At 39.2% G+C, this 26,933-nt stretch overlaps 1 protein-coding gene across 5 annotated transcripts; it reads left to right on the top strand.

The window, feature by feature from the left end:
• The first annotated feature begins 432 nt into the window (after positions 1 to 432).
• On the top strand, positions 433 to 21,479 carry LOC122640532 (transcription initiation factor TFIID subunit 12). 5 transcript variants are annotated; one of them, XR_006329686.1, is made up of 9 exons: positions 433 to 1,073; positions 1,272 to 1,436; positions 6,692 to 7,231; positions 12,766 to 12,840; positions 13,829 to 13,907; positions 13,990 to 14,054; positions 14,207 to 14,242; positions 14,945 to 15,130; positions 21,282 to 21,479. XR_006329686.1 is itself a non-coding variant. In XM_043833765.1 (8 exons), exons 1-8 carry the CDS (start codon positions 486 to 488, stop codon positions 15,074 to 15,076), a joined length of 1,677 nt encoding a protein of 558 aa, XP_043689700.1. In that variant the 5' UTR covers positions 433 to 485; the 3' UTR covers positions 15,077 to 15,181. The 5 variants fall into 5 exon arrangements, 4 of the variants coding, with proteins under 4 accessions (XP_043689700.1, XP_043689694.1, XP_043689708.1 ...); XM_043833765.1 differs by lacking the exon at positions 21,282 to 21,479 and having other exon boundaries at positions 6,695 to 7,231; positions 14,945 to 15,181; XM_043833759.1 differs by lacking the exon at positions 21,282 to 21,479 and having other exon boundaries at positions 14,945 to 15,181.
• Positions 21,480 to 26,933: the final 5,454 nt, after the last annotated feature.

Below are 26,933 nucleotides of genomic sequence, written 5' to 3'. Positions count from 1 at the left end.
GATATTGTTTCCATCCAATGCTCCCTATGGTTCCTGCCATGCCCCATAGGAAATGAAGAAACTGAAAACGGATGCTACCCTCTACGTTTGGGTTAGAACACGTGTGGGTTTACGGTGCACCTTATGTGAAGACCATGAGAGGTACCTAGGCTGGAAAATTATCTCCTCCAGTTTCCTGTCAGGCCCAGTTCCTCAGTTCTTTTAATATGGGGTGGTGGACCTCACTCAGGTAAAGTGTTTGGGCAAGAATAGGGTGATCATTCTAACCCCCCTTGGTAGAGGAATAGGGGAACTAGCCGGGGAGGAAGCCGGAGGTGATAAGGATCCCTACCCAGGCTACCGAACGGGGCCAGCTTTTAATGTTTCAAGTTTTAAGCATATGACGACAATGGGCTTGTCCTTCAAGCCCATTCAAGCCACTGTTCTATTACTATATAATCTCAGACGAAGTGCAAATCTACAGAGCTTCACTGTCTCTTGGTTTCATGGATCCCATGGGAACACCGGCAACCGTTCCACAGCCGACGGAGCCAACACCACCTTCAACTTCACCGGTCCCCTCGTCATTACCTGCAATAGCTTCCGCGGCAGAAACTGCACCTTCATCTTCCTCAAGTCCGAACCCTAACCCTAGTCCTAACCCTAACCAAAACCAAAACCAAAACCAAAACCAAAACCAAAATACACAGCCATCGACTTCTCTTCAGCAGCCACAACAACCACCACTACCTCCTCAACCGCAGCAGCAGCCGAATTACCAACACTCTCAAACCCGGCCTTCAGGCATTCCTTTGAACCGTCTTCGACCACAACCGCCTTATCAAAATTTCACGCATATCTCGTCTCTCACTTCTTCGACAACCTCAGCTCCCTTGCCTCCGTCCTTATCATCGCCTGCTTCACCTTCCATTTCCACACCACCCATTCAGAGAGGTGGTATTGCAATTGGAGTTCCGGCGCAGCATGCCAGGCCTCCCCAGCAACCCACGTTTTTCAACCAACCATTTACTGGGTTGGCTAGGGGTTCAGTCAATGTATCTGACCCAAGTACTAATACAACCAACGCTACTACGGTGAGGAATCCCACCAAGAAAGAAGAACAGTAAAAAGAATTCGTCCTCGGAACGTTTTCCCCCCTTCTTTCCCTCTATTTTTCGTGATTTTTTATTTGTGGGGAATAATTAGGAAATTGTTTCTGCAGAAAGTTCAATCTGTATTCTTGTGGTAAAGTGCAGTTGTCGATATTTTGATTTCCGTATTTTATTTGTCAGGTGAGGCCGCCAATGCATGGGGTTCCGGGTATGGGCATGGTGGGTTCTCATGGTCCTGGGTCTCAATTGCGGCCAGGTGGGGTTTCTGGACATCCTCAACAGAGATCTGTTCAACCACCAATAAGATCTCAATCTCCATCCAGTAGCCAGTCTTTAGCTAGTCAAGTCAGTTGTAAGCTTTATTGTGCAATTCTTTCATCACCCATTTTCATTCCTATAATGTAGCTTGTTCTGTTCATGAAATTGAGATTTTTCTATGCAAGGAGTTTGTGGCTTCCCTTGTCTTAAGACAAGCTGATCAGATTTAACCTCTTGGAACTATTGTGTTGCATTTTGTTAATTACTTGCAAACTCAATCACAAACCTATGTGTATTACTGATTATCTCTTCAAGAAACTGGGTTCAGAAAAAGGGTTTAGTGAGGAAATTTAAATCTCTGTAGAGAATAAGGTTTCTCGAGTGTAGTTTAAGGGTTTAAATGGTTGTTTTAGGTGTTGGACTCTGGTGAAACCGCAAAGAGGTAAATAAAAAAATATAGGGCCAATTATAGAAGAGGGTTTACTGTTGGGTTTTAGATGGAGTGGAGTGGAGTGTGAACACCAGGATTTAGGGAAAGATGCTGTTGGCTGGGTTTTGTTTAAATGGGGATGATGAATGCTTCTATGGATGGTTGCTTAGTGGTAATTGTTTGACAAAAGAGGGACTTTTAATGGCTGGATGTGGGACTGGCATGCGCAATGAAAAGAAGACAAAGGAGGAGGAGATTTAAGAGGCCACCTAGATTGTTGGGAAGCCGCTGACCTCAACAATGAACCACATGGTTACTGGGAGAGAGCCAATTAACTGCAGAAAATTTCATTCGATCATATCTATTCTGATTTATAAAAGCCTTATATAGACTTCCTCACTAGAAACACCCTGTAAGACTTGGAGTTGCTTCCAACTCCAAAACATATTTGGTTGAAGTTTATTGTCTCTAGAGACATGCAAGAAGCTTTGACTGTCTTTCTGGTTTTTTATTCTGATTGTTGATTTTATGTGATACCTGGTTGCCTGTTATCTATCTTTACACAGTTGTGTATTCCTTTCTTTCTTTCTTATGCTCTGTCTGGTTAGATGTAAACTGTTGGAAACCAATGTGAAGTAACAACAAAAATATAATGGAGACTTCTCCAATCATTTCCAACAATAGTTGTTAGCTAACTTAATAACTTAATAAATTTAAATTATCAAAAGAAAAAACTAAATTTTGTAACTCAAGTTTACTTCACTTGTCAACCAAATTACTAGATTTTTCGTAATAAGTATGACTTCAATGTTCAATGTAGCTCTCTTCTGTACTGTTATGCTTGCATTTTATTCATAAAAAATATTTCTTGATAGATTTTCTTGTATAAATATTTTGCAATAATTTTCATCATTCTACATCCAACCAGACGGGGGCATTGCTGAAATTGATTTTCTTTGCCTGTTTCACAATGTATTGGCCAGACAAGTACTGAAATTGCACAAATGACATCCCAATAATTTGATAAAACTACTACTTTTTATATTTAATACAAAATTCTGCTACACAATTTCAAATTAAAATATATCGCTAATTAAAAAATCAATCGAAAATATGTTGTAAGACAACTACTGGTAATTAAAATCTACTGATTGATTTTAACGATGTCATATGTTACCCAGATTTGGCTTCCCCCCCTGCCAAATCTCATGTCCATACTTATGGACATAGATCAGGTTATAGGTGTGCCATATACTTGCCTCATATTCGTTTAGAGGAGGAAAAAAGGAAATAGCTAAGGTATAAGAAGGAGGGTGTTGGGATGAGAAGAAGAGAGAGGAGGCACGATGAGAAGAAGGAGCAGGTGCAGGATAGAGGCAGGAGACGGGCATTGTTGATGATGATGAGGAGTGGCGTACCTGTTTCTTCCATGGAAGACCTCTCTGTCATCCGCCTTTGCTGATTTCTCTCTCTCTCTCTCTCTCTATCCTAAAGTAGAAATTCTCACTCTCCCTTACATCATGTGTGATATGTGTCATGCTAGACCAAGTGTACACAGCCAATTACAAACAATTGTTTTGAATATAATTTTGCTACATTTAAGTTGATATCTTTAATAGCATTTTTTAATTTTTTTACAATATAAAAATAACTAATAATTAAGTATAAAAATCTAAAATATTGAAAAAAATTCTATGCCACCCCCCAAGTCCTCAAATCCTATTTTTTGGGATATGCCAAATCTGATGCCCATGTGCGTGTCAGATTCTACCCCTGCACCAGTAACCTGGTAACATGGATGATATCCTATCTCGTCCCATTTTTGGGCCCCTATAAAAAAATGCAAAAGGCTTGGATAAGTGTGCATATATCCTTAATTTGTCATCTTCCCCCCCCCCCCCCCACTCTCAAGTCTCCTTCCCTTTCATTCTTGTTAAATCTTGTTACTATTTTTTGATTTAGTACAATTTTTTCAAAAGACTGCATGTGATGCAAGTCCAAGCACTAGGAAGAAGAAGCCATGACTTGGCTGTTTTTGTTGGAGCCTTAGAAGAGTTTTCTTTTCTATACTTAGTTTTTTTTGAGCTCTTAGAACCGGTCCAATCAATGGTCCAATTTAAGTGACTCTTTCTTATTGGTTGATTTTGTTTTATTTCTATTGGCTCTTAGAGCATCTTTTAATTTTTGTTTAAAACTATGTTTTATTCTTCCCCCTCCACGATTTTAAGAGGGTGGAGTTGTTTTTTAATTAGGAATAAGATCTGGGATTCCTAATCCAGATCTGAATATGTGTAAGGCCTTTGGCCCTTTTTTAGACTATAAATAAAGCAATCATGGGCAGGCTCCCACACTATTTTCAGCATTAACAATTTCCTGCTTTCAAGCTTTGTTTGCTGCCATCATGCTGCTGCCTCTGCTCCTCTGTGAGTTCTTACATCCTTGTGGATCTCAAGGTGGTAAAGGGTAGGTGGACTCCTGCTCCTTGCATCGTGAAGATCGGGAGGTTCCTTCAAGACATCAAGCTGCTGCCATTGTTCTTGCAATACAGTAAGTTTGAACTTGCTATTTATTTTAAACCTTCCTCTACCAGCCTTTATCTTCCCTTAGACGTAATCCACATTCCCCTCCATCCATCAAGCCCTAATCTCCATTAAACCTGCAACTCCTACCTCAGCTAGGACTCCCTCATAACTCCAGATTTAGCCATCAATTTCGAACCCTACTTCCAGCCTATATCCCCCACACCTCTCCCTACACTCGACCTTAAACCCAGCCCTTAATCTCCACTACAACCCCTCCATTCCCTCACTCCATTAAACCTAAAACCTGCAACTCGATTCTGCCCAGGATTGCAGAATTTTAGAACCTTCCCAAACCCTAATATTTATATGCCATTAAAGCCTCCTAGACCTGCATATTAAAACCCCATTACCATTATTCAACCCTAACCCTAATTTCTGCCCTAATTAGCCTAAGCTATCCCAATTGGCCAGCCTTGTTAAGTGATCCTATTACCCTGGTTCCTAGTGGGACTACTCCTACCCAGGACTACATCAGCATGTATCTGATTTCTTCTGTTTTTATTCTCCTAAAGTAATGGCTGACTTTAGTCTGCTTTTACTAGAGAGGGCTAGGATTTTTGTGCTCATGTATTTTTGAGTTGTGACATGATTAATCCATCGTTGGGCAACTCAAGTTGGAGATTTATGGAGGACATAAATGAGGAAGGAGCCTTGGGTCTGTAATCTAGCTATTAGTAAGATTTTTTTTATTATTGGTACTGTGGTTCTTGTTTAAGGGGATTAGAGGAAGTACTTAAAGTGAAGTATAGGATGGTTGCTTTGGAGGTATTTTTATGAATGAAATCTGTAATATTGTATATGCAGATGAATTGGGTCCATGAACATATGGTTGCATATATGGATATGGATACAAGGGCTAGATGGTAGAGAAGACTTTGGGCCTTCGAGGCCATTGTTGAAACTATGAGAATAATAAATCTGATGCAGGACAATCTTGGAGCGGGCCGACCCAACTGGTGTACCACATTGGACCGACCCAAATCCAGTTGAACCAGGTCCAGTTTGAGTGTTTGGATCTAGTAGGCTTTTAGGAAGTTTATTTTATTTGGGAAATTATTATGTAATCTTTTATTTTAAGGTAGTTATTAGACACAGGGAAATTTCCAATTTGAGTTTTATTGGGTTTCTATTTTAGTTAGCTTGGTTTTAGTAAGTAATTAGGAGTCTATTTTTTTTGGGTTTTATAATTAGATGTGTAATCAACGTATTATGAATATGCAAGAATGAATTAAAAGAAAAAGGTGAGTTTGTGCGTGTGCACACCCCCTCCCCCCTTCTTCTTCCCCCCCGCCCTTCTGATTTCTTCTCAGATTTCCCCTCTCCTATTCTGTCCCCCATTAAAATCATAGGTTCTTGACTCAACGAGATGAAAGGAGGGGAGCTTTCTTGACTATACATGTCTGTGTATCTTGAGTAGTCTTTGCTCTGTACGATATGGTGTGAACAATCTTGCACCTCCAAAGTGATGAGCTTTTGCTATATTTTATTGTTGAATGATGACTTTAGGTAAAAAAAATTCACTATTAAGACATTCTCCCAACATATGTACTGTGTGTACCAATGCAATTATTGATCAACCATACTGAAAATATGGTGGAAAGCCTTGAGAGTTAATTATCAGCCCCCCTTCCTGTTCTTTTAAGCAATTTTATTAATTTGATCAAAGTAGCTGTAAAAAGAAGGAATATAGTACAACATGCGGATCAGGTATGTGCAAGAGCCACTAGGGATATGTCATCAAAAGGAATATGGAAGCTTCTCTGATAGATAATCCATCACCTAATTAATTTGCTGAACTACAGCCAGAGGAACATAGAGATCTTGCGTGTCTGATGAGATTCAGGTACCTCCATGGCCCATCCTCAGGTGGGGACAATTATGCTTCTTTAGGGCCTCAATAAATCAGTGGGATGATTTTAATAGATCTGCTTAGAGTTTAGGATAAGATGAAATTACTGAACAAGTGTTAAGGACAAGACACATATCAGATTATCAGCGACATATTTTCTGATGCAACAATGAAAGCCAATTGTAAATTCAATAGACCTGTTTTGCGAATAATAGTTATCGTCATTGGAACTTCCAACCAAACTGTAGAGCTATACAAGAAGATAGAAGAAAAGATTAAAATGATAGAGATACATGTCAACTAGATACCATCTTTTGAGGAAAAGAGATTAAAGAGGATGGGATGTGGAAGTGGCACTTCTAGGAAATAATACAACATTGGGGAAGAAACATGTGTTCCATGTGCAATTATGCTTTGACCAGGTTTTATTCTATGATTGTAACTTGATTATGCACATATTGACCCTTCACATTATTTGCAGAAGTTTCAAGGCCATAGTCTACTAAGAGTCTCATCTATGGGTCCTCCTGGTTCTCCTTCGCCGGGTACGCCGCAAAGTTCCCAAAACCCTTCACAACCATGGATGTCAGCGGGCCAACAGGGGAAACAAACACATCCATCTTTACCATCCTCTTCATACAGGCCACAGATGAAGCAACAGTCTTTGCAGCAAAGATCTCACATTCCTCAACAACAGCATCATCCTTTACCGATGGCTTCCCATCAACAACATATGCCATCTGCCCAGCAGCAGCAGCAACAACAACCATCACCATCACTTCAGTCACAAGAGCACCATGTACAACAATATCCACCACCAAGGGTTCCCCAGTCTCTGCCTCATCAATATCAGGCTACACGAGGACAAGGATTGGGAAACCAGAAAACAACACCCTCTCTTACAACAGTGCAACCTACAAATGCCCAGTCAGGGACCCAAAATATAGCGGCTAGTGCAGATGCTGGTGAGTGTGGTAATCAGGTCGTCAGTAAGAGAAGCATACATGAACTAGTCTCTCAGGTCAGCCATTTTTGCCTTCCCCTTTTTCTTTTCTGGTCTAGATGTTGGCTTATCTGCTATAGTTGTTTAATAGATGTAATGAGTTAGTTAGTTGGGTTTGCCAGTATGTCATTGTAGAAGATATGGATAATTCCCACCATGTTCTTTTGGGGATGTACAAAATAACTCATATATATTTGGAATGAATGCCATGTAATATCCTTTGGGGTGGGAGCTCTTATGTGGAGTAGATTTGACGGAGTTGTGACCTGTGACCTCTTTCTATGCTTTGCCTGAAGTTTCTTCTTGAAGAAACTTTTATGCATTTGGATTTCTCTTCAAGCTTATGGCTTAAATCTTTTGTACTTGGTAATTGAAACCATACCAGGCATTGACCCAGAAAGGGGGCAGATTCTTTAACCAGTGCAACCTCCTTACTACCTGTATAGATGGGGTATGGAAAAACATTTCTAAGGAAATTAAGGTAAAAAGAGGCTGGCTTCGGTATAACCAAATGACCTCAGGGTTCGTGCACAATAAATATCTTCTCTCTTTCTCTATTTTATGAGAATAGTAGCATGGACAGATTGTTTTTTTTTGGGGGGGGGGGGGGGGTGGGTTGTAATGCAGATGGAATGATGGATCTACAAGTAATGTGCTCAATTAAGGATGGATGGAATAAGATTCTAATCTGATGGTTGTTATGACTATATCTAATTATGTATGTCCGTATGATAATAGAAACCAGTGAAATTCAGGGAGAAACTATAGGGGCTAAGGCTTACCGTCGGGGTAGAAAGTAGAAAATAAATGGAGAAAATAAGAAAGAAAATAGGCATTCGATTGGTGTAGATGAGAGAGAAAATAGGAGTGAAAAGGAAGAAAAAGTGATTTTGTCGTATGGGAAATAAAATAGGATCAGATCTGAAAATTCAGATCTAAAGAAAAATCAATATAATGGGGGAAGAAAGAGAGAAGGCTTAGGAGAGAAGATAGAGATGGAAGAAGGTGTGATTGAGAGGAAAGAGAGTATAATGTGATAGAGGAGAAATCACACCGAGAGGAAGAGAAGGAAGACAGTTCGCAAGGCAATTTTCCAAACAAAACTATTCTATTCCAATCAATCAAAATTGTGGGGAGAGGGTGGGTCAGTTACAATGCTGTTTATAAAAACAGAAATAAAATCTCCTAAATTGACTTGCTAATGACTCTTAACCTTCCTAAACTGACTTAAACTCTCAACTTGAAAGGACTTCTAGATTAGACTAACTTGACTCCTTAATAGCACATGGGACCCACACAATCTTATCCATGTACTTAATCCCGTCTACCCCGTTAAGTCTCTACTTTTAGGCTTATAATAGAGGTCCATTATAATTGTTAAAAATAAAACTCATAAATAACAAGCCCAAGGCCCATAGAACCCAACCATGGTCCAAACTAAAGTATTCCAAGGCCTAGTTGGCCCTATTGGACACCCTTAACTGCATCAATACCCCCGATGTTGGAAAAACTCGTCTTCGAGTTTTATAGTATGAGTGAATCAACAACACTTGATCGGCATCCATGATCAGTCCACTTGATTTGCCAATTTTGTTGCTTCTCACGAACAAAATCAGTGACGAGGTTAAAGATTTGTTGCAGAACAATTTCCACATGTTCAATCTCAAAAGAGTCAATCATGATTTGCTCCTCTTCAACATAATCTTCCGTAGGAGGTTCTTGATCTTCAATCATCATCGATCAATTTACTTTTGATTCTGATCATGGGCTCCTCTTTAGTGTCTTCATCGTTGAAGGCTTACTCTACAGCTTTCCTTCAACTTGTGGTTGCAGAACTTTAAGTATAACTCCAATTTTTCGATTGAATTCTTCAAAGGCTTGTCTTTGATACTTTCTTTGGGCACGCATACTTTCTTGGAATGTATGTAATAGGTCGTAAATGTGAGGATCAACTTCCATGTTGAAAAGCTTTTTCAGGTTTGTCTCTGATACGAAATAATGCAGATCGAATAATGGATCTACAAGTGATGGGGTCAATTAAGGATTGGTGGAAGAAGATTTTAATCTGATTATTGATATGATCAGATCTAATTGGGTATGATAATAGAAACTAGTGAAGACATTGCAGGGAGAGATATAGGGGACAAGGCTTACTGTTGGGGCAGAAAGTAGAAAATAAATGGACAAAATAGGTTAAGGAAATGGGCTGTCGATTTGTGTAGACAAGAGAGAAAATAAGAGTGAAAGAAAGAAAAATGATGTCATATGGATTATGTGAGATAAAATAGGATCATGCCACAATAAAATTCCCAGCCCACAGGTAGGAATTTCGACTACTGTGTGACAGCAATAGAAGAAGCTTATTAACCACAGTAATAGAGCTCGGATGGGACCTGAAATCAGGTCAACAGTAAAGTCACAGCAACAGTACTTTACCTGCCAAAGAAGGTAGCAATCCAACGGTTGGATTGATAGTTGCAGCAGATGAAGGTAAGTGGTAATTTGTTGTTCAGAATTAGTAACTAAGGATAACCTTGAATTACCATAGCCAACTGATTGGTAGATGAAAGATTGCATGCCCAAACCGGAAATAGCATCTATTTACTAAATATTAAACCTACCGCAACTAGCTGATGGAAGCAGTAGATGGAGTCACAATTCATGATGATATGTAACCCAACACTTCAAAGAATCACCAAAGTATGATGGCTAGAATATGGTGCAATAGCCTATGAATGAAATTAGAAACTAAAGAGAAAAATAGCAACTTCCAAACCACAAGATAATCCAGCCATTGGCTGAGAGTACCATTGAAGGGAGAACCCAATGAGGGAACTGCCTCTCAAAGTATCAAATGGATTTGTCGGCCGAAACTGGACTTTAGCAGGACTGAGATTTGTTGCAGGAAAACTCAAATAGAACAGTGCCGCAGGTAGGGATAAAACCTTCAGTCCCTGTTCTTGGTATTGGATCACGGGGAGCACCTCTTCAATTTGTTAAACAGCAACAGAACTGGTGCATGGAGGACTCGATGCTTCCAATGTCAAGCACTTGTAGCAGTATTGGGAAATAGAAACCAAGGAGAAAAGGAAGACAGAAGAAGGAAGATAGGGGGATATGACCAAGGCCTCTCACCTATGGCCTTGGTCAGTCTCTCACTAAACACAAGGGTATCTCACCACTCGACTGCATCTCACAGAAAACAAGGTCACAAAAAGCTTCATTCAACTATTCAAAATCGTGGGTGTAGCAGGCTCCAAGGCCTTTACATTATATAGATTCTTGTAGCAACTCTAGGAAGGCAAAACAGAAAATAGAAAATAAATAAAAGAGGTCCATGCATGTAGTGGATACCTTGTACAATAAGAAACTGATATAAAAAGGTAAGGGCAAGACATCGCTGTCTGGTCATGTACCGCCTACACCAACGTGGGAGCCAGTGAGAGGGTGCACAAAGGGATCTACTTGAGTGGGAATTTTTATTTCATTGGGGGCTGAATGGTAAATTCACAAAATTTTGTTTCTGGGCACAGGAACAACACGACTAGTTAGCCTTCTTTTTCCTAAAGGATAAATACCACAAGATTTAAGTAATTATCTACTAAAGACTCAAAATAGAAACTGCATAAACCACCCACGATTCTGGTTTTTAGTGAACCACCCAACACTCAGACCGTGGGTCTGGTTCTTCTTAGGCCTGCGGCTGTAGTGTTTGTTGCAGTGTTTGTCTACATCAGTATGGTCTGCTCTGGTCTTGATAACAATGGCAATATTAGTCATTGATGCTGTGGACAAAATTAAAAAATATTCAAATCAGTGGCAAATATTTGGTGTTTGTGTGTGTGTTTGTGTGTGCACGCGCATGCACCCACACAGCATTGTGATGAGTTCTAAATCACCTAAGGTTTAGGAATTCTGAAATCCCTTAGAAAACCAGAATCACAGGTGGTAGGAACCCAAACATATGCAGGAGAAAACAAATAACTCAGTAAATAATAATCCGCATAGGAGAAAAGTTTGCCGAATCATTCCTGCAGACAGGTAGTCACGGCAGACTCAAGGTTGGGTTGACGTTGAGTCCCGCCTCAAGCAAATTGAGAATAAAGGGGAGGCCTATGGATTCGAAGTCACTACGAAAGGGTCGGTCAGTAGCATAGCTCTAGATACAGGCTGATTCGTCTCCAGCTTGTGTTTCAATGACGGGTAACACAGTTGAGTGATTGGACTAATCTTCTAGTGGAGTGGTTACGCATCAAGCAGAACAAACTGGTAAAGTTTGACGACAATCCGTCACAAGGAAGCCCAAAATTCTGACAGAATTTAGAATTCGACAGCAGGCTGTTAGGGGTTCAATCAACAGTCCATTAAATGATATAAGATGCTGATCGTTAATGATTTGAAATTCAGGAACAATAACAGAACTTGTACTGAAGAGATCAAACCAGAATTATCAAATTTTAAGAAGTAGCATTAATCTAGGGCTCTTGAAAGCGATTGAATTTTGAGGGGGTTTCAGAACTGAAATGAAATTGAAACTAAAGAAAATATGTGCGGGAACGAGAAAGATAGATAGACTGGCCTGATTTGACAGAAGATATCGCACCATAGAGATCCAATGAAAAAGAAAGGAAAAAGAGCTAATTTTTGTTTTTTAACAGTCTGGGGAATGGAAATGGTACTTTCTTTTGGTTCTCCCCGAAAACAACCATCTTTTTAAACCCATTTTAAAAGTACTCGGAAAAAAAATTAAAATTAGAAGAAATTAAAGAAGGTAAGAGGGATATCTATTTCAGGAATCACCACTAGGTACCTGCTGAATCGCCACTGTAGAAACATTCTGAATCACCTCAGAATCGATTGGCTGAAGCCAAATTCCAATAATCAAATTACTGGGGGCTGTTAAGCCAATTATTTATTTAAAAAAATCAGAAATAAAACATGACTCAATCTCCTTCCATTGACCAGCCTATATCATGGAGGAGTTCTAAGTTGAGTTAAACTCTTGAAATACGACCCAAACAGAATAGGCTACTTCCTTCATGCGCAGGCCATGCTTGGATGTATCTTAATCTTCCAAACAACAAAACTCAATAAGGAAACTGAATTAAAAAGGACTGGTCATATCCCAGCCTGACTAAACAACTAAATAACAATAAAATGAAGAGAGAATAACTCTATTACTAGCCCATGACTTGTATGAAGATAAGATCCCTTAAAATCTGAAAATCTGGAACCGAAGCTGTGTAGAAGATTCCTAAGTGTTTTTCACGACTTAGTTTCTAGAACCATCCTTGAACCGCTGGGTTTGGTTTGAACCAGGTGAACCAATCCAAACCGAATTGCAGGAAAAATCTTTTCTTCCTCTTCTTTCGGCTGGAATCTGCATTCCATTGTGTTTGGGTGAGAAGCTAACCCCACCCTGATCGGATTTAGCTGGCAAGATGCAAATATGAAGATCCACTTTCAAATTATATCCATCAAATATGCACAGATACATATGTAGAATTGTTTCAAGTTCCATACCAACTTCTTGTTCTATGCTTCTTGGACAGATTGATCCATCTGAAAGGTTAGATCCTGAAGTTGAAAACATTCTTGTGGAGATTGCAGATGAATTCGTTGACAGTGTGAGTTTTATTTTTTGCTTCCCCACCCCCTTCTTCCTCTCTTATTTTAGCTAATATTGGGATTACTTTGTGAATTTTTTATTCTGATAATTTAGTTAATTTAATATTGGTGTTCTTAACTAAAGGCTGGCCTACTTAAGTTCTCATCTCAGCATGATAATTGGCTATTTCCTTGGTCTGGAACCTAGCACTTCTTGGTTGTGTGAAGGCACATAACATTATGGGCTTATCCTTGACAAGTGTATAGCACTTTACTAGCTCGATGCCATGCTGGACAGGAGATCTACTGTTAACAGGCTGTTTCAGCCCTCAAGGCGAGATGATAAATGAAGAAAGCCCAAAAGTTTTAGTAAAAGGGAAAAAATAAATTAGTAATAGGCTAAACTTATTTATAATAAAAGTGTAACTTCTATTTATAATTTAAGGAACAGCAACCCAAAATTATACTAGCAAACAACTAATAAGTAATGAGACTGAAACACTAAATGTTAAAATGAAGCCATGCCTAGGGACTTGGTGCACTTGAACTGTAACGTCCTGACCTCAAGTTGCACATGACACCTTACGTACAACTCTTGTCTTCTGCTGTTTTTTATGGCTGCCATTGGGGAATGGAGATTTCAGCCCCAAGACGACTTGCCAGTATCATTTATCTTCTGAATATTTCATATGAAAAGGAATAGTAGGTTAATCAATTATACATCATAGTTGTCAAGGCGTTGATGCCTTTATTTTTTCCCTTCTCCAACGCCTAGTGTCGTCTAGATGCTGTGATAACTATGTTAAACATCATTTGTATTGTTTGGTAATATAACTAATTGATGGTGCACTAGCTGTTTCTCCGTACTCTCCCCCCACCCCCCCCCCCCCAAAAAAAAGTTTCTCATACAGACTGTTTTAGTGGTGGACCACACAAAATGTTTGTGGTGTGCTTTTGGGAATTCTATTAGTTTTTAATTTATGATTGATTTCATCCTTCTTGGAGCAGATAACAACATTTGCTTGTTCATTGGCCAAGCATCGCAAATCAACTACATTAGAAGCAAAGGACGTGCTTCTGCATTTAGGTTAGCAACCTAATAGTGACCCTCCATCTGCTTCTTGCTTTAATTTATAAGTACATGTTTTCAGTTTTCAACTTTAATGCAGAAAGAAATTGGAATATAACACTTCCTGGGTTTGGTGGAGATGAGATCAAGAGCTACAAGAAGCCGGTAAAAGAAAAACTGTGGAACTATTTACCACAGGGTGAATGGTTGTCCTTAAGTCTACTTCATGGCAGAATGATTCTCATTCTTTACTTTTTCCATAAAAGCTTTCTTTCTGATTACTTTTCTTTTCTTGCTTTCTTTTGATGATGTTGCAGTTTGCAGCAGATATTCACAAGGAGCGGCTTGCAGCAGTATGTTTTGATTTTGTTCCTAAATTACTAAAGTTTTCAATTAGCCTTTGCTTTTCTGTTTTTTGTGCTGCCACTGGTGTTTATTTTGGAAAGCTAGAGTTTGCTTTAAACGTGTCTCTACTTAAGTAATTTCAGAGACCCTTCTTTGCATTAATATAGGGACCTTTATTTTTGTTGGAAGCCATTAGTTCTTTATGGAAATGCTGGAGATCTAAAACTAATTTAATCCGCTGAAAAATTTAAAGGTAGTTTATATTATGGTTTCACTTCTAGGTTTTTCTCTATTGCAGAGCTTGAAACTTCATTATTTTTGCCGAGCTTAGGTCCGTGTGCCTGCCCAGACCACCTTGGCCCCTTGGTTTTTGTTTTAAAATAAATTGCCTAAACGTTGACATGTCCTTACAAATCACACAAACTTTGGACGGTCATCCATTCATATTGCGGGGGAGTATCCATTGTAAGTTTTCGTGGGATCCATCCAAGCTTTTGACAAACAGTTGAGAAAAAAAGATAAAAATTCGGAAGGATGAGCATTTTGAGTAATAATGGCATATTTTCCTCTTTTTTGATTACATGAACAAAAGCAAAAGCATCATTTGTTACTCATCCCACAGGGGGAGGATATGTCTCCTTATATGTCAATCTTGTGCATTTTTGTATTTGTTCAAGGTGCATTTTTTTATTCTATTTTTGCTTTTGCAGATTAAGAAATCGATTGTAGGAGTTGAGGCAGTGAATACGAAGAGCTCTGCTGGACAAGCTGCTGGAAATCTGAAAGGTCATGTGGCAAAGGCACCTGTTATTGGTTCTCCCAAGACGAGTGAAGTGCCTTGAGTTAATTAGGCATCTTTTGGTAGTGTCCTATGGGGATGATCTTCATTACATAAGGTTTGTATGAAGTTCTTATGCAGCAGCACTATGTTTTACAAGTCACATGTCCACAAATGGAGACACTGGGTGAAGAAATCTTTCATTAAAGGTTAATTAATTACTACTGATTGGATAGGCATACTCGTATTGTCTAGATTAGTGATGGTTTGATTTATAGCAACTCTGGAGGAAATCTGGGTTCTGGCTGCTATTATTGACTGATCTAGTGTCTACCTGGTAAATCTTTGCTCCTTAAGGCCTGCCTGATCTGTGGTTGTGGTTTGTCATCATGGTCATCTGATGAAGTTCAACTGGGTATCCGTTTAGGACTGATTATTATGACATTAACCATCAGCAAGTGTTTAGTTGCTGGACTTGTTCGTACATGTTGACACCATGATTCAGGCTTGTTAAATCTTTGCTGGATTTTAACTGTTGATCATGGATTCTTTTCACTAGGGATATCATGTAGTCACTATGTTTCATCGACCAAAGTCTGGCTGTTGAGATCATGGTTGGCTAATTCTTGCTAACTATGATCCCTGGATAGCTAATGCTACACTGACTTGCTATTACATTACCATCACCTTGATGCTGCTGTGAGACTTGAGGATTATGGGGGAAGCATTTTCTCTTGCCTTTTAAGTGTGCAATACTGTTTCTACATTCCTGAACAAAAGATGCTGTGAAATACAATGTCAGTAATTAAGATATACCTGTATAAATATTCAAGACATACAAGTGAAAATGTTTTCCTCTATGTGTGGAAGGCCCTAGGAGTATGTGGGGTATATTGGTTAATCAAGTTATTTATCAAGATTATGATCACGAGGAAGATGTTATATGTTTGGAGGAGAAGCATTGTAGTTCCAGTTTATAAAAATAAGGGTGATGTCCAAAGCAGTAATAACTATAGAGGCATAAAACTAATGAGTCATATTAGGAAACATTGGTAGAAGGTAATAGAAGCCCGGCTGAGAAGAGACTCAAATCTCAAAGAATCAATTTGGTTTTATGTTAGGTAGATCTACGATAGAAGCTATCTACCTACTGAGGAAGCTTATAGAAAGATATAGAACTTTCAAGAAGGATCTCCATATGGTCTTTATTGACCTGGAGAAAGCCTATGACAGAGTCCCTAGAAAGATCTCCATATGGTCTTTATTGACCTGGAGCAAGCCTATGACAGAGTCCCTAGGGATTTAATTTGACATGTTCTTGAGAAGAGGGGGTGTTGAGTAGGTATATTGAGGTAATTAAAGATATGTATGAGGGTGTGGTGATTAGTATGAGATCTGTGAGGGGTCAGGGCAAAGAATTCCCAATTACGGCTGGATTAAATCAAGGATCAGCCTTACGCCCTTATTTGTTTGCGCTTATCATGGATGAATTAACCTAGAACATCCAAGATGAGGTGCCGTGGTGTATGTTCTTCGTCGATGATATCATATTGGTAGATGAGACAGAAGCAGGGATTAACGCTAAGTTAGAGCAGTGGAGATCGACTTTGGAAACAAGAGGCTTTAAGATTAGTAGATCACAGACAGAGTATATGATGTGCAACTTTAGGCAAACTTTGATGGATACATAGTGAGAATTGAGGAGAGAGAGATACCGCCAAGTGACTATTTCAGATATCTAGGGTCTATCATACACAAAGAAGGTGACATAGATGATGATGTTTCATAAAGAATTAAATGGGATGGATGAAATGGAGAGTTGCCACCGAAGTTTTGTGTGATCGAAACATTCCTTTAAAGCTCAAAGGAAAATTCTACAGGATTGTTGTCCAACCTGCTATGATGTATGGGGCGGAATGTTGGGCAGTTAAGAAGTGCCATGTAGCGAAGTTATATGTTGCAGAGATGAGGATGTTAAGATGGTTGTGCGGCAAATCTAGGAAGGATAAAGTAAGGAACGAACGTATTAGAGCTGATGTGGGAGTTGCCTCGATAAGTGTCAAGTTTCGAGAATGTCGTCTGAGGTGGTTTGGCCATGTACAACGGGGATGCCCAGTAAGGAGAAGTGATCTGATGCAGATTGAAGGGGCTAAAAGAGCTAGGGGCAAGCCTGAAATGACCATAGGTGAGGTTGTGAAGAATGACTTGCATAGTCTGGGTAGTGTAGTCCTATATAGGCAAGGTCTAATAGGAGCCAGGTAAGATCAGAGTTCTGGAACTGTTTGTTAATTAGGCAGATTTGGGACTGTTTAAGGTAAAACTAGAGTTAGGGTTGGATATTGGGAAAGGGGTTTATAGGGTATTAATGGGCAGGTCTAGAGGGCTATTATGGTATAAAAAAGTTAGAGTTTGGATGAGTTTGAAATTCTGCAATTTTGGGCAGAATTGAATTTTAGGTCAAAATTAGGGTTAAAGTTAGGTTTAGGTTAGGGTTGTCTTATATGATAATGATAGGCAGGTGTAGGGAAGTCTAATGGTATAGGTTTGGATTGATTTGGATGAAGTTGGAAATCTAAGGTTTCGGGTTAGAGGCCTTGTAAAAATGGAGTGTTTTCAGGATCTAGGGTTTAGGGTGGTGGGGGTCTGATGAAACTTGGATCGTGTGTCAATTATGATGTAAGGGATGTATGTTGAAAGTTTGGTTTGAAACTGATGGACAGATTTGAAGTTATGGAGGAATCCTAGTTAGAGTAGGAGTGAGAAGAAGAAGGTTTAAACAAAGTTCAGATTCAAACTTATTGGATTTGAAGAGATCTTCAATGGTAGCAGCTTTGAAGATGAACAATCGGGTCTCCCGATCTTCACGATGCAAGAAGATAAGTAGCAGCCCTCCCGATCTTCACGATGCAAGGAGTTGATGGGAGATCCACCAATCCCTTCCACCTTGATAAACCCACAAGGATGCAACACTCTCAAGGAGCAACAACAGCGACAAAGGCAGCAAACATAAAACTAAGTTTTATTAATCAAATTCGTATGTAATGCTGGCCTCCCTTACAAACTTATATAGAATACTCAAAAATAGACTTAGACACTAAAAAGGAATGGCCTAACCCTATCCCTAACCTATTAGGTAACTTAAACTGACTAGGAAACTAGAATACGAAAGGAAATAGATTCAAAACATGGCTGGATTTATAGAGTCCTAATCCAGCCCAACTTACATCACATGACCACTTAACCAAGTCATATGATCACTTAAATTGAACCAATTGGATGCAACCAATTTGAACTGGTTCAATTAAAAAACATAAAAATAAACTAAGTATTAGGCTAATCCCGTATGCAACCTATATGCCCTTAGGTTAGGTTCATTAAAGTGGCGTATTACATAGAAAACCCTTGGGAACAAAGGCCCAACATGTATATAACCCAACCCTAGGCCTATTTCTAAAAAAGAAATAAGCCAATTTCAATGATGAACCTGCATCAACTCTCCCCAACTTGAAAAAATTCGTCCTCGAATTTTGCAGTGATGGGGGGGGGGGAGAATCAACATGTGATCAGCAGCTTTGACCATCCCCAAACAAAATTTCGGTGAGGCAGGAACATTGGGGATAAAGTCTTCAATGCGTGGAGCTTGCTCTTCGAAGAACCATGGTGGCATAACAAATTCTATGTGTTCTTTCTTTGAATCAGCAGCAACTGTCAATGTCTCGTTCATAGAGCCTTCAGTGTTAGCAACATTCTCATGTAATGCTTGAGACACAAGCTCAACCTCTTTAAGAGCAGCATCTTGAAGGTCATTGTTTTCCTTTGGAATGCTCTCAATCAACATTTCATTTTCTACTGTTTCAGCTTCGTCTACGTTGTTCTCTTCAATGTATACCTCTTCAATAGAATCTTTTGCAATTGTGTTTTGGACCTCCACATCAATTTGATGGCCAAGCTTCTCAATTATGATCTCAACTACTGGTGCAGCTTGGTCTACTTGAATTTCTTTAGCTATCAGTTTTTGAATCTCTTCAACACAAACTGCCTTAGTAGAATCTTCTGTTGGTACATCCGCCATTGGTGAAACTTTAAACATAGTCGATGCCACTTGCATTTGAGTTGCATGTTCGGCAGTCCCTGTGGCTGTACAGTCGATGTGGTCACCTTTGGTTGTAACCCTTTTAGAGTAAACAAATGGTATAGACGGTGTCGATCAGGTAGGACACACGAGTTGTTTTCAAGTTCAATCCAACCTTGTCGCTCGTCCAACCAATTACAACCTACTGCAATAACGCTCCTTGGAGATGGTACCGGCTTACACCAAGCACCGTTGGAGTATGAGGAACACTCAAATTCAACAAAGACTTGATCTGTAGGCATGATGCAAATCTCTCCTGACTGGGACAACATATCCACCACGGATTGTGAAATAATGTTGTTACGTCGCCTCTCATCAACAATTAATATGGTTGTGCTCCCATTGGGTAGACTAACTCGGGTCTTAAAAACGAATGGAGGTGGGTCTTTCGGGGCTTGGTTGGAGCTTCCCTCTGCCATAGCTTTGATACCAATTAATGTAGTCCTATATAGGCAAGGCCTAATAGGAGCTAGGTAAGATCAGAGTTCTGGAACTGTTTGCTAATTAGGCAGATTTAGGGCTGTTTAGGGTAAAACTAGGGTTAGGGTTGGATATTGGGAAAAGGGTTTATAGGTTATTAATGGGCAGGTCTAGAGGGCTATTATGGTATAAAAAAGTTAGAGTTTGGATGAGTTTGAAATTTTGCAATTTTGGGCAGAATTGAATTTTAGGTCAAAATTAGGGTTAAAGTTAGGTTTAGGTTAGGGTTGTCTTATATGGTAATGATAGGCAGGTGTAGGAAAGTCTAATGGTATAGGTTTGGATTGATTTGGATGAAGTTGAAAATCTAGGGTTTCGGGTTAGAGGCCTTGTAAAAATGGAGTGTTTTCAGGATCTAGGGTTTAGGGTGGTGGGGGTCTGATGAAACTTGGATTGAGTGTCAATAATGATGTAAGGGATGTATCCTGAAAGTTGGTTTGAAACTGATGGACAGATTTGAAGTTATGGACGAATCCTAGTTAGGGTAGGAGTGAGAAGAAGAAGGTTTAAACAAAGTTCAGATTCAAACTTATTGGATTTGAAGAGATCTTCAATGGCAGTAGCTTTGAAGATGAACAATGGAGTTTCCCGATCTTCACGATGCAACGAGATAAGTAGCAGCCCTTCCGATCTTCACGATGCAAGGAGTCGATTGGAGATCCACCAATCCCTTCCACCTTAATAAACCCACAAGGATGTAACACTCTCAAGGAGCAACAATAGCAACAAAGACAGCAAGCATAAAACTAAGTTTTATTAATCAAATTCGTATGTAATGCTGGCCTCCCTTACAAACTTATATAGAAGACTCAAAAATAAACTTAGACACTAAAAAGGAATGGTCTAATCCTATCCCTAATCTATTAGGTAACTTAAACTGACTAGGAAACTAGAATACTAAAGGAAATAGACTCAAAACATGGCTGGATTTATAGAGTCCTAATCTAGCCCAACTTACATCACATGGCCACTTAAGTTGTCATATGACCACTTAACCAAATCACATGATCACTTAAATTGAACCAATTGGGTGCAACAAATTTGAACCGATTCAATTAAAAAATATAAAAATAAACTAAGTATTGGGCTAATCCCGTATGCAACCTATATGCCCCTAGTGTAGGCTCATTAAAGTGGCCTATTACATAGAAAACCCTTGGGAACAAAGGTCCAACATGTATATAACCCAACCCTAGGCCTATTTCTAAAGAAATAAGCCAATTTCTATGATGAACCTGCATCACTGGGTCTTGTGCCAAGTATGAACTTAGATAGATCATTTTGGAGGGCAAAGATCCACATTATCGACACCATGTAGCTAAGATTTACCTGATTTCCTGGGCTATCCTCTTTCCTCTTACTTTCATTTTCCATTACTTACTTTTCTTATCCAATTTCTTCTCTTTTATTCTTTATTTCTCTGACTTTCCTTTCCCTTTGTGAGGGGACCTCAGTTTTTTCAATGTTATTTTGAATGGATCCATGTAGCCCACCCCATTTAGTTGGGATAAGGCTAAGTTATTTTTGTTGTGTATATAGGCCTGAGACATTTACCCCCAAAAAATAAAAGTATATAGGCCTGAGACATGCCTATTGTTTTATTTATATATTGACTGCTTCTCTCCTCTGTTGATTAGATTCTTTTTTCTTTTTGCAGGTAGATCTCTGTAGGAGTGGAAGGTAATGACCCTGATGGCATGGCGAGGGAAGTCCAAATTTTGAGATATTGTAGGGATTGTTGCACAGTTTTTGTGAAAAATCTGATAATTTAGCCTGGAATTTGTAAATACAAATACTTTAAGTGCGTCCGTATTAGTCTTGCAGCCAAAAGTAGAATTTAATTGTAGACTTTGGTTTGTAAGTGGGGTTCCTGCAGATCGATTGTAGAAATCCTTTTCCCATCACTTGGTCTTTGTGCCAAGTTATTGATCAATTTCTAGGGAGGTTTCAGAGATATTTGAAGAAGTCTAATTATTTTAGACATGTACTGTCCAAAACAGGGAGAAAATCTAATACATGATGAGTCATTTGATTGATTGATTGATTGAGATAGGTTATTCAATTTGACATGTGACCTAGCCAAGGAGTTCATGGATGTAACTATTTTGTCCACCTGGCAACAGAATGGTGAGCATGTGGGGAAATGGGTTCTTGCAAAACCCTCTAGTCTTGACTCTGAACTTTAGTGTTTTGCTTCTTGGCCGGAAATGTACTTCAGCAGGTGCAGTATATGAAGTGAGTTTCAGTTTCTGTAATGGTTAGAGTTAGTGATCAAGTACAAGAGAAGTGCAGGAAAAGACGAGCTGACAATCTGTCCAGAGTCCAGACCGCCAATAGTTGTTGCAACTTGCAACTGCTTTTTCTACCATTTTATGGAATTTCATAGGGTTTTTCGCAGGTATTATGTGATGGGTAGTGCAACTCATATGTTTTGGGTAGAGAGGTGACGAGGAGTGATAAATTAGGGTGTCAATTTGGGATCAGAATAGGAAACCGTCTTGTTATAACTCGGTCTCGGTATCAGATTGTCACATTAATTAATGACATGGTATTGGAGATGGGACGGTTTTGGGAATCCTAGGAGGTACCGTTACAACATTGCTCATTCTGTAAATATTGGAAAAGCCAACTCATGTTTCCACTCTCTACTCTATTTTCATTATGAGGATCGGTGGAGGAGATTGATACTTAAAACTTTTTTTATTGGTTCGGTTTCCCTTCTCCTCTACGTTTCCTGTGTTCCATGTTCTTGAAATCTTACTTGCTTTTGCAAATTCCTAAACTATTCTCTTGGGGATTGAAACAAACCTGGTCTCTTATTACCTTTAAAACGGTGCTTTTTTGGTCTAATCAAGACAGATTTGTTAATGCCCATCCTCTTCCTTCCAAGTTCTATTCTTTGGGATTGGCCAACAGATTTACGATTGACGACATAGATTATATTTGACTGGCCAGCCGAGCACTCATTTGAATAATTCATATTTGTTTGTCCTTGAAATTACATACATAAGGCCTCGGCGATTCATCTTTGCTCACCCATCGATTCAACCAAAATGGGTGCTAACGCCTTTTTCTCAAGTAGGGCTAAGGCTTTGCTTCTCTTGCCCATTATGGTATATAGTGGGGTTATCACTTTATGCCCAAATTTGTAACATAGTGTAAGTGGAAGATTTTTTTTGAAAAAATGAAGGATTAAAATCCTCTCTACTGCCCGCATCTGCCAGTGTGGTGCAGTGTGGGCACTGAAGCTCGACACCTAACAAATGCCACATTTTTTTTTTGTTTGGGATTCAATCTCAACTGGTATTTTGTGGATTTATTATTTTTTTTGGTTGAAAGTATTTTGTGGGCTATCTCACTTAATTTAACAACCCTAATTTAGCATTAGGTAAAAGGTTCTCAAGAATTGAAGCCGATTGTTTAACACTGAATCGAATAGAACCTGATTTTGGAAAGTGAAATTTCATTCGGTTTGTAATCTTTGTAAACCGAACCTAAACCCTACAATCATGCATCTTTTGTTAAGTTATGTCACACTACCCACTATAAGTTTCTTCATTGAGTTGTGTAAAAAGGGTTGAAAGCACCATATTGTGACATTGCAAGAATGTAATTTCATGAAATTATAATTTTCCTTTCCAACTTTGTTTGTTTCAAACCTATAAGAACAGAATGAAACCAAATTGAGTAAAAGCGGTATTGATTCGATTTTGGTTTAAGGTAATGAAAACTATTTGATTTTGGTTTGTACATATTGTATTATGAATCAAATAGAAACCGAACCAAAAAAAATGGAAACTGAACTGATTGACATTATGCACGAGACAGTTTCTTCACTTCTCATTAGTGTGCTCCCGTGCTACTTGCTCACATAACCTTTTTCTTTAACACATTTATTTATTTATTTATTTGAATTGGAAGCTTTTATACATATCTTATTTTTTTAGGGGGGGGAATAGGAAGGGGGAAGGTATCAACCAGGATACTCGAACTTGAAACTTCCGGGTGAGCATGGGCATAAAGCACACCACAGCTCACCAACTGCACAAGTGTTCTTTAACACTATTAAAAGTTCTCCGAATTGATAGGGGTAAAATGGAATATTAATTGTGGATCCCTGTCTCTGCATCGTAGCCGTTCAATCCCCGTTTTATTAGGTCCTACTGAAAACTTGGTTTTGCTGTTTGGCGTTTTCCCTTTTACAGATGAGCCAAACCTTTCTAGGTACGTTTCCACCAACGAGGGCAACTGGGCAGAAATTTTTTAAATATCCATCTGAATCTGATGACTGTTTTCCTTTATTTATGTTGATTAATTAATCATAATTATAATAAAATAAGGTGAATTATTAGAGAGGCAAATCGGAATCCACGAGACTTTACATGAAAATAATGATGAAGTGATCAAAATGTTTATTTTTTTTTGGGGGGTTGTAAAATAATGAGGACTGTTTAGGAGTAGAAAATAGGGAATAATTAAGGTATCAGATTCCACGAAACTTTACATAAATTTCCCCCATTTATTAATTGTATGAGAAATATTGGAGAGAAAACACTTTCCACGTTTTTACTTTTATGGGTAAATTTTTTTAATTTGTAATTTCACTTGTCAAGGTTCAAGAGTAATATAAAAAAAAAATTAGAGCAATATGAAATCTCCTTTAATCTTTAAAAATTGAAAAAATGAGAGAGAGAGAGAGAGAGAGAGAATATGCGTAGTGTGTCAATTATAGACCACTCAAGTTATAAAAACAAAGATCACATCAACATATGATACTTTTGCTCCATCGACAAGTAGACAATGAAAATAAATTAACCTACTCGTGTGTAAAAAAGGGATTTTCTTATTGACACCCATTCGGTTATAAAATAATAATTAGACACAATTCTTGTAAAAAGAGGAAAATAATGTTATATCACATGCATATTCAAAAAATATGTATAACAATGACACCTTTAGATAATGACATAATGATATATCACTTTTAATTTATTTTTAATATTTTTTTTTACATTCTTATCCTAAAAACAATTTTGAGAATAAAATAGAAAACAATTTTCATTCACAGCTGTGTAAGTCGTGCATGTGAGAGGACTGGAGTTTCAAGATTTTAATAAAGGCGGGTTGGAGGGGGGTAGTATCTTTTCCAAATCTCATGTGAGAGGGACATTAAAAAATAAAATCGTACATCGTATATGAAATCTTTAGCCAATAAAATAGGAGGTAATTAAACACAGAGGTGTCATTCAACACCTTTTGAGTCTTATTTTCATGTCAAGGAAGAACCTTCAGTTTCCATAGTTATTAACCAAATCAGCTCTTGGGTCGTCGCACTCAACGAAATACCAGAGAAGTCTTGTCAAGGAGCACTTTTTTGTCACCATAAAAATAAGTGGGACATAATCTCGAATCCTTCGTCATCACGTGCAAGTTTGGCAAGTGAAACAGGGGAAGCAGGGGCAGTGAGGCATGGCTGGGTAGGGAAGCAAGGAGTTGGGGTGGGTGGGTGGGTGGGTGGGGTGGGGTGATCGCACAGGAAAGAGGGAAGTGGTGGTAGCAGTGGGTGCGGTTGCAGCGACAATGGTGGTGACAATGAGGTTATAAAATTTTTTTTTTTGGGGTAAAACTTGGGTTATAGTTGAAAATATGAAAAAATATCTCAAATATAATTTCACAAATGTTGGATATCTATGCTATAATTTCTTTAAAGGTTAGGTATCCAAAGTGTCATTTACGAAAAAAAAACATAGCTGAGAAGAAAGGCTATCTCACCTGGAAAGTGGCTTCAAGAATGAAGAACAATTTTTTTATGGGTTGATGTTCTTTGTGTTGTAGCATAGCCTACGCCAAGACACATGGGTCAGCCATTTAGGGGGGCAGAGTGGTCATTTTGCCCACCCCCATGTGTCTGGACGGAGCCTATGCCCCCAGCACAGAGAACATTTGGCCTTTTTTTATTTTTCAAAAAATAAAATCTTTTTTCTTTCTTCTCCTTCCAACATAAATGATATTTTTATATACAAAATTAGAATGTAGATCCTGATTGAAAAAATATTTTACCTCGAAGTTGAGGGTGTTTTCCCGCTAAAAGTGTTTTAATTGTTTGGTGAGAAGTCATCCATCTTCCACCCGTCGGATGCGTGCGCCATCAAGAAGATTGCTTTGAGTTTCCTCCTAGGGGAGGATTCCTTGATTTGGGGGACGGCGAAGAATGGTGTGTTTTCTGTTAAGTCCGCATATCACAACCTCGCCAACATTCAAGGACATCTGCAAGATGTGGGACCGTCAGTGTCTGCTCAAACTCAGAGGGATCTCATCCCGGATGGTGTTTGGAAGAAGGTTTGGGGTTGCCAGACCCAACCCAAAATTAAGAACCTTCTGTGGCGAGCCTGTCCAAGAGGATTAGCTTCAGGGGAGACGCTTCAGAAACGCAATATTCAGGTCGACTTTTCGTGCCAGAGATGTGGAGCTTTGGTTGAGAGTACCGACCACATCTTCCTCGAGTGTGACTTTGCTAGAGCCGTTTGGTTTGGTAGTGCACCCTCTTACCTTCCACCCCAGGATATCGAAGGCAAAGTCTACTCTTGGATCCACAGCTGGGATGCTATCCAAGTGGGTTCGAAAAAGGAGAATAGGGAGGTGTGTAGTCTGACTTCCTTTATTTGTTGGGCACTGTGGAGGGCGAGGAATGATCTGATATTCAATCGAAGATGTTGGACACCTGCGGAGGTTATTCAGTTCGCTCAGGAGGGGCACAGTGAGTTCCTTAACGCAATAGGAAAGCAGAGGCCTGACCAGGCTCATCAGGACAAGCAGAAGATCTCAATGTGGACCCCTTCGGCGTCAGGTTGGCTGAAGTTGAATAATGATGCTACTCTTGTTGGGGACTCAGGTAAAGGTGGTTTGGGATACGTTGTGAGGGATCAACAAGGCAAGTGCGTTGTGGCGTTTTATGAACCGTGCTCCTTTGGATCGATCTTAATGGGGGAAGCTCTCGTTGTTCGGGCCGACATGCTTATTTGTATAGGGGAGTGTTTCAGCAAGGTGCTGGTGGAGTCAGATTGCCTGGAGCTGATCTCCTTACTATCCAATCCAGGCAAGCCGGTGCCAGTGGCCATATCGTCTATTGTTGACGATATCCGATATTTTGCAGTAGGTTTCGATGACTGCTCTTTTTCTCATATTTCTAGGGTGTCTAACTCTGTGGCAAATACCTTAGCACGGAGGGCCTTGTCCATTGGATGTAGGACAGCGTGGCCTATTTCCTCTCCTTGGATCCAGGATTGTTGTAACCTGAATTCCTCGGCTT

The sequence above is a fragment of the Telopea speciosissima genome, chromosome 1 (assembly GCF_018873765.1).
Source record: "Telopea speciosissima isolate NSW1024214 ecotype Mountain lineage chromosome 1, Tspe_v1, whole genome shotgun sequence".
Lineage (NCBI taxonomy): Eukaryota > Viridiplantae > Streptophyta > Magnoliopsida > Proteales > Proteaceae > Telopea > Telopea speciosissima.
This window is presented reverse-complemented; position numbering and strand designations above follow the sequence as displayed.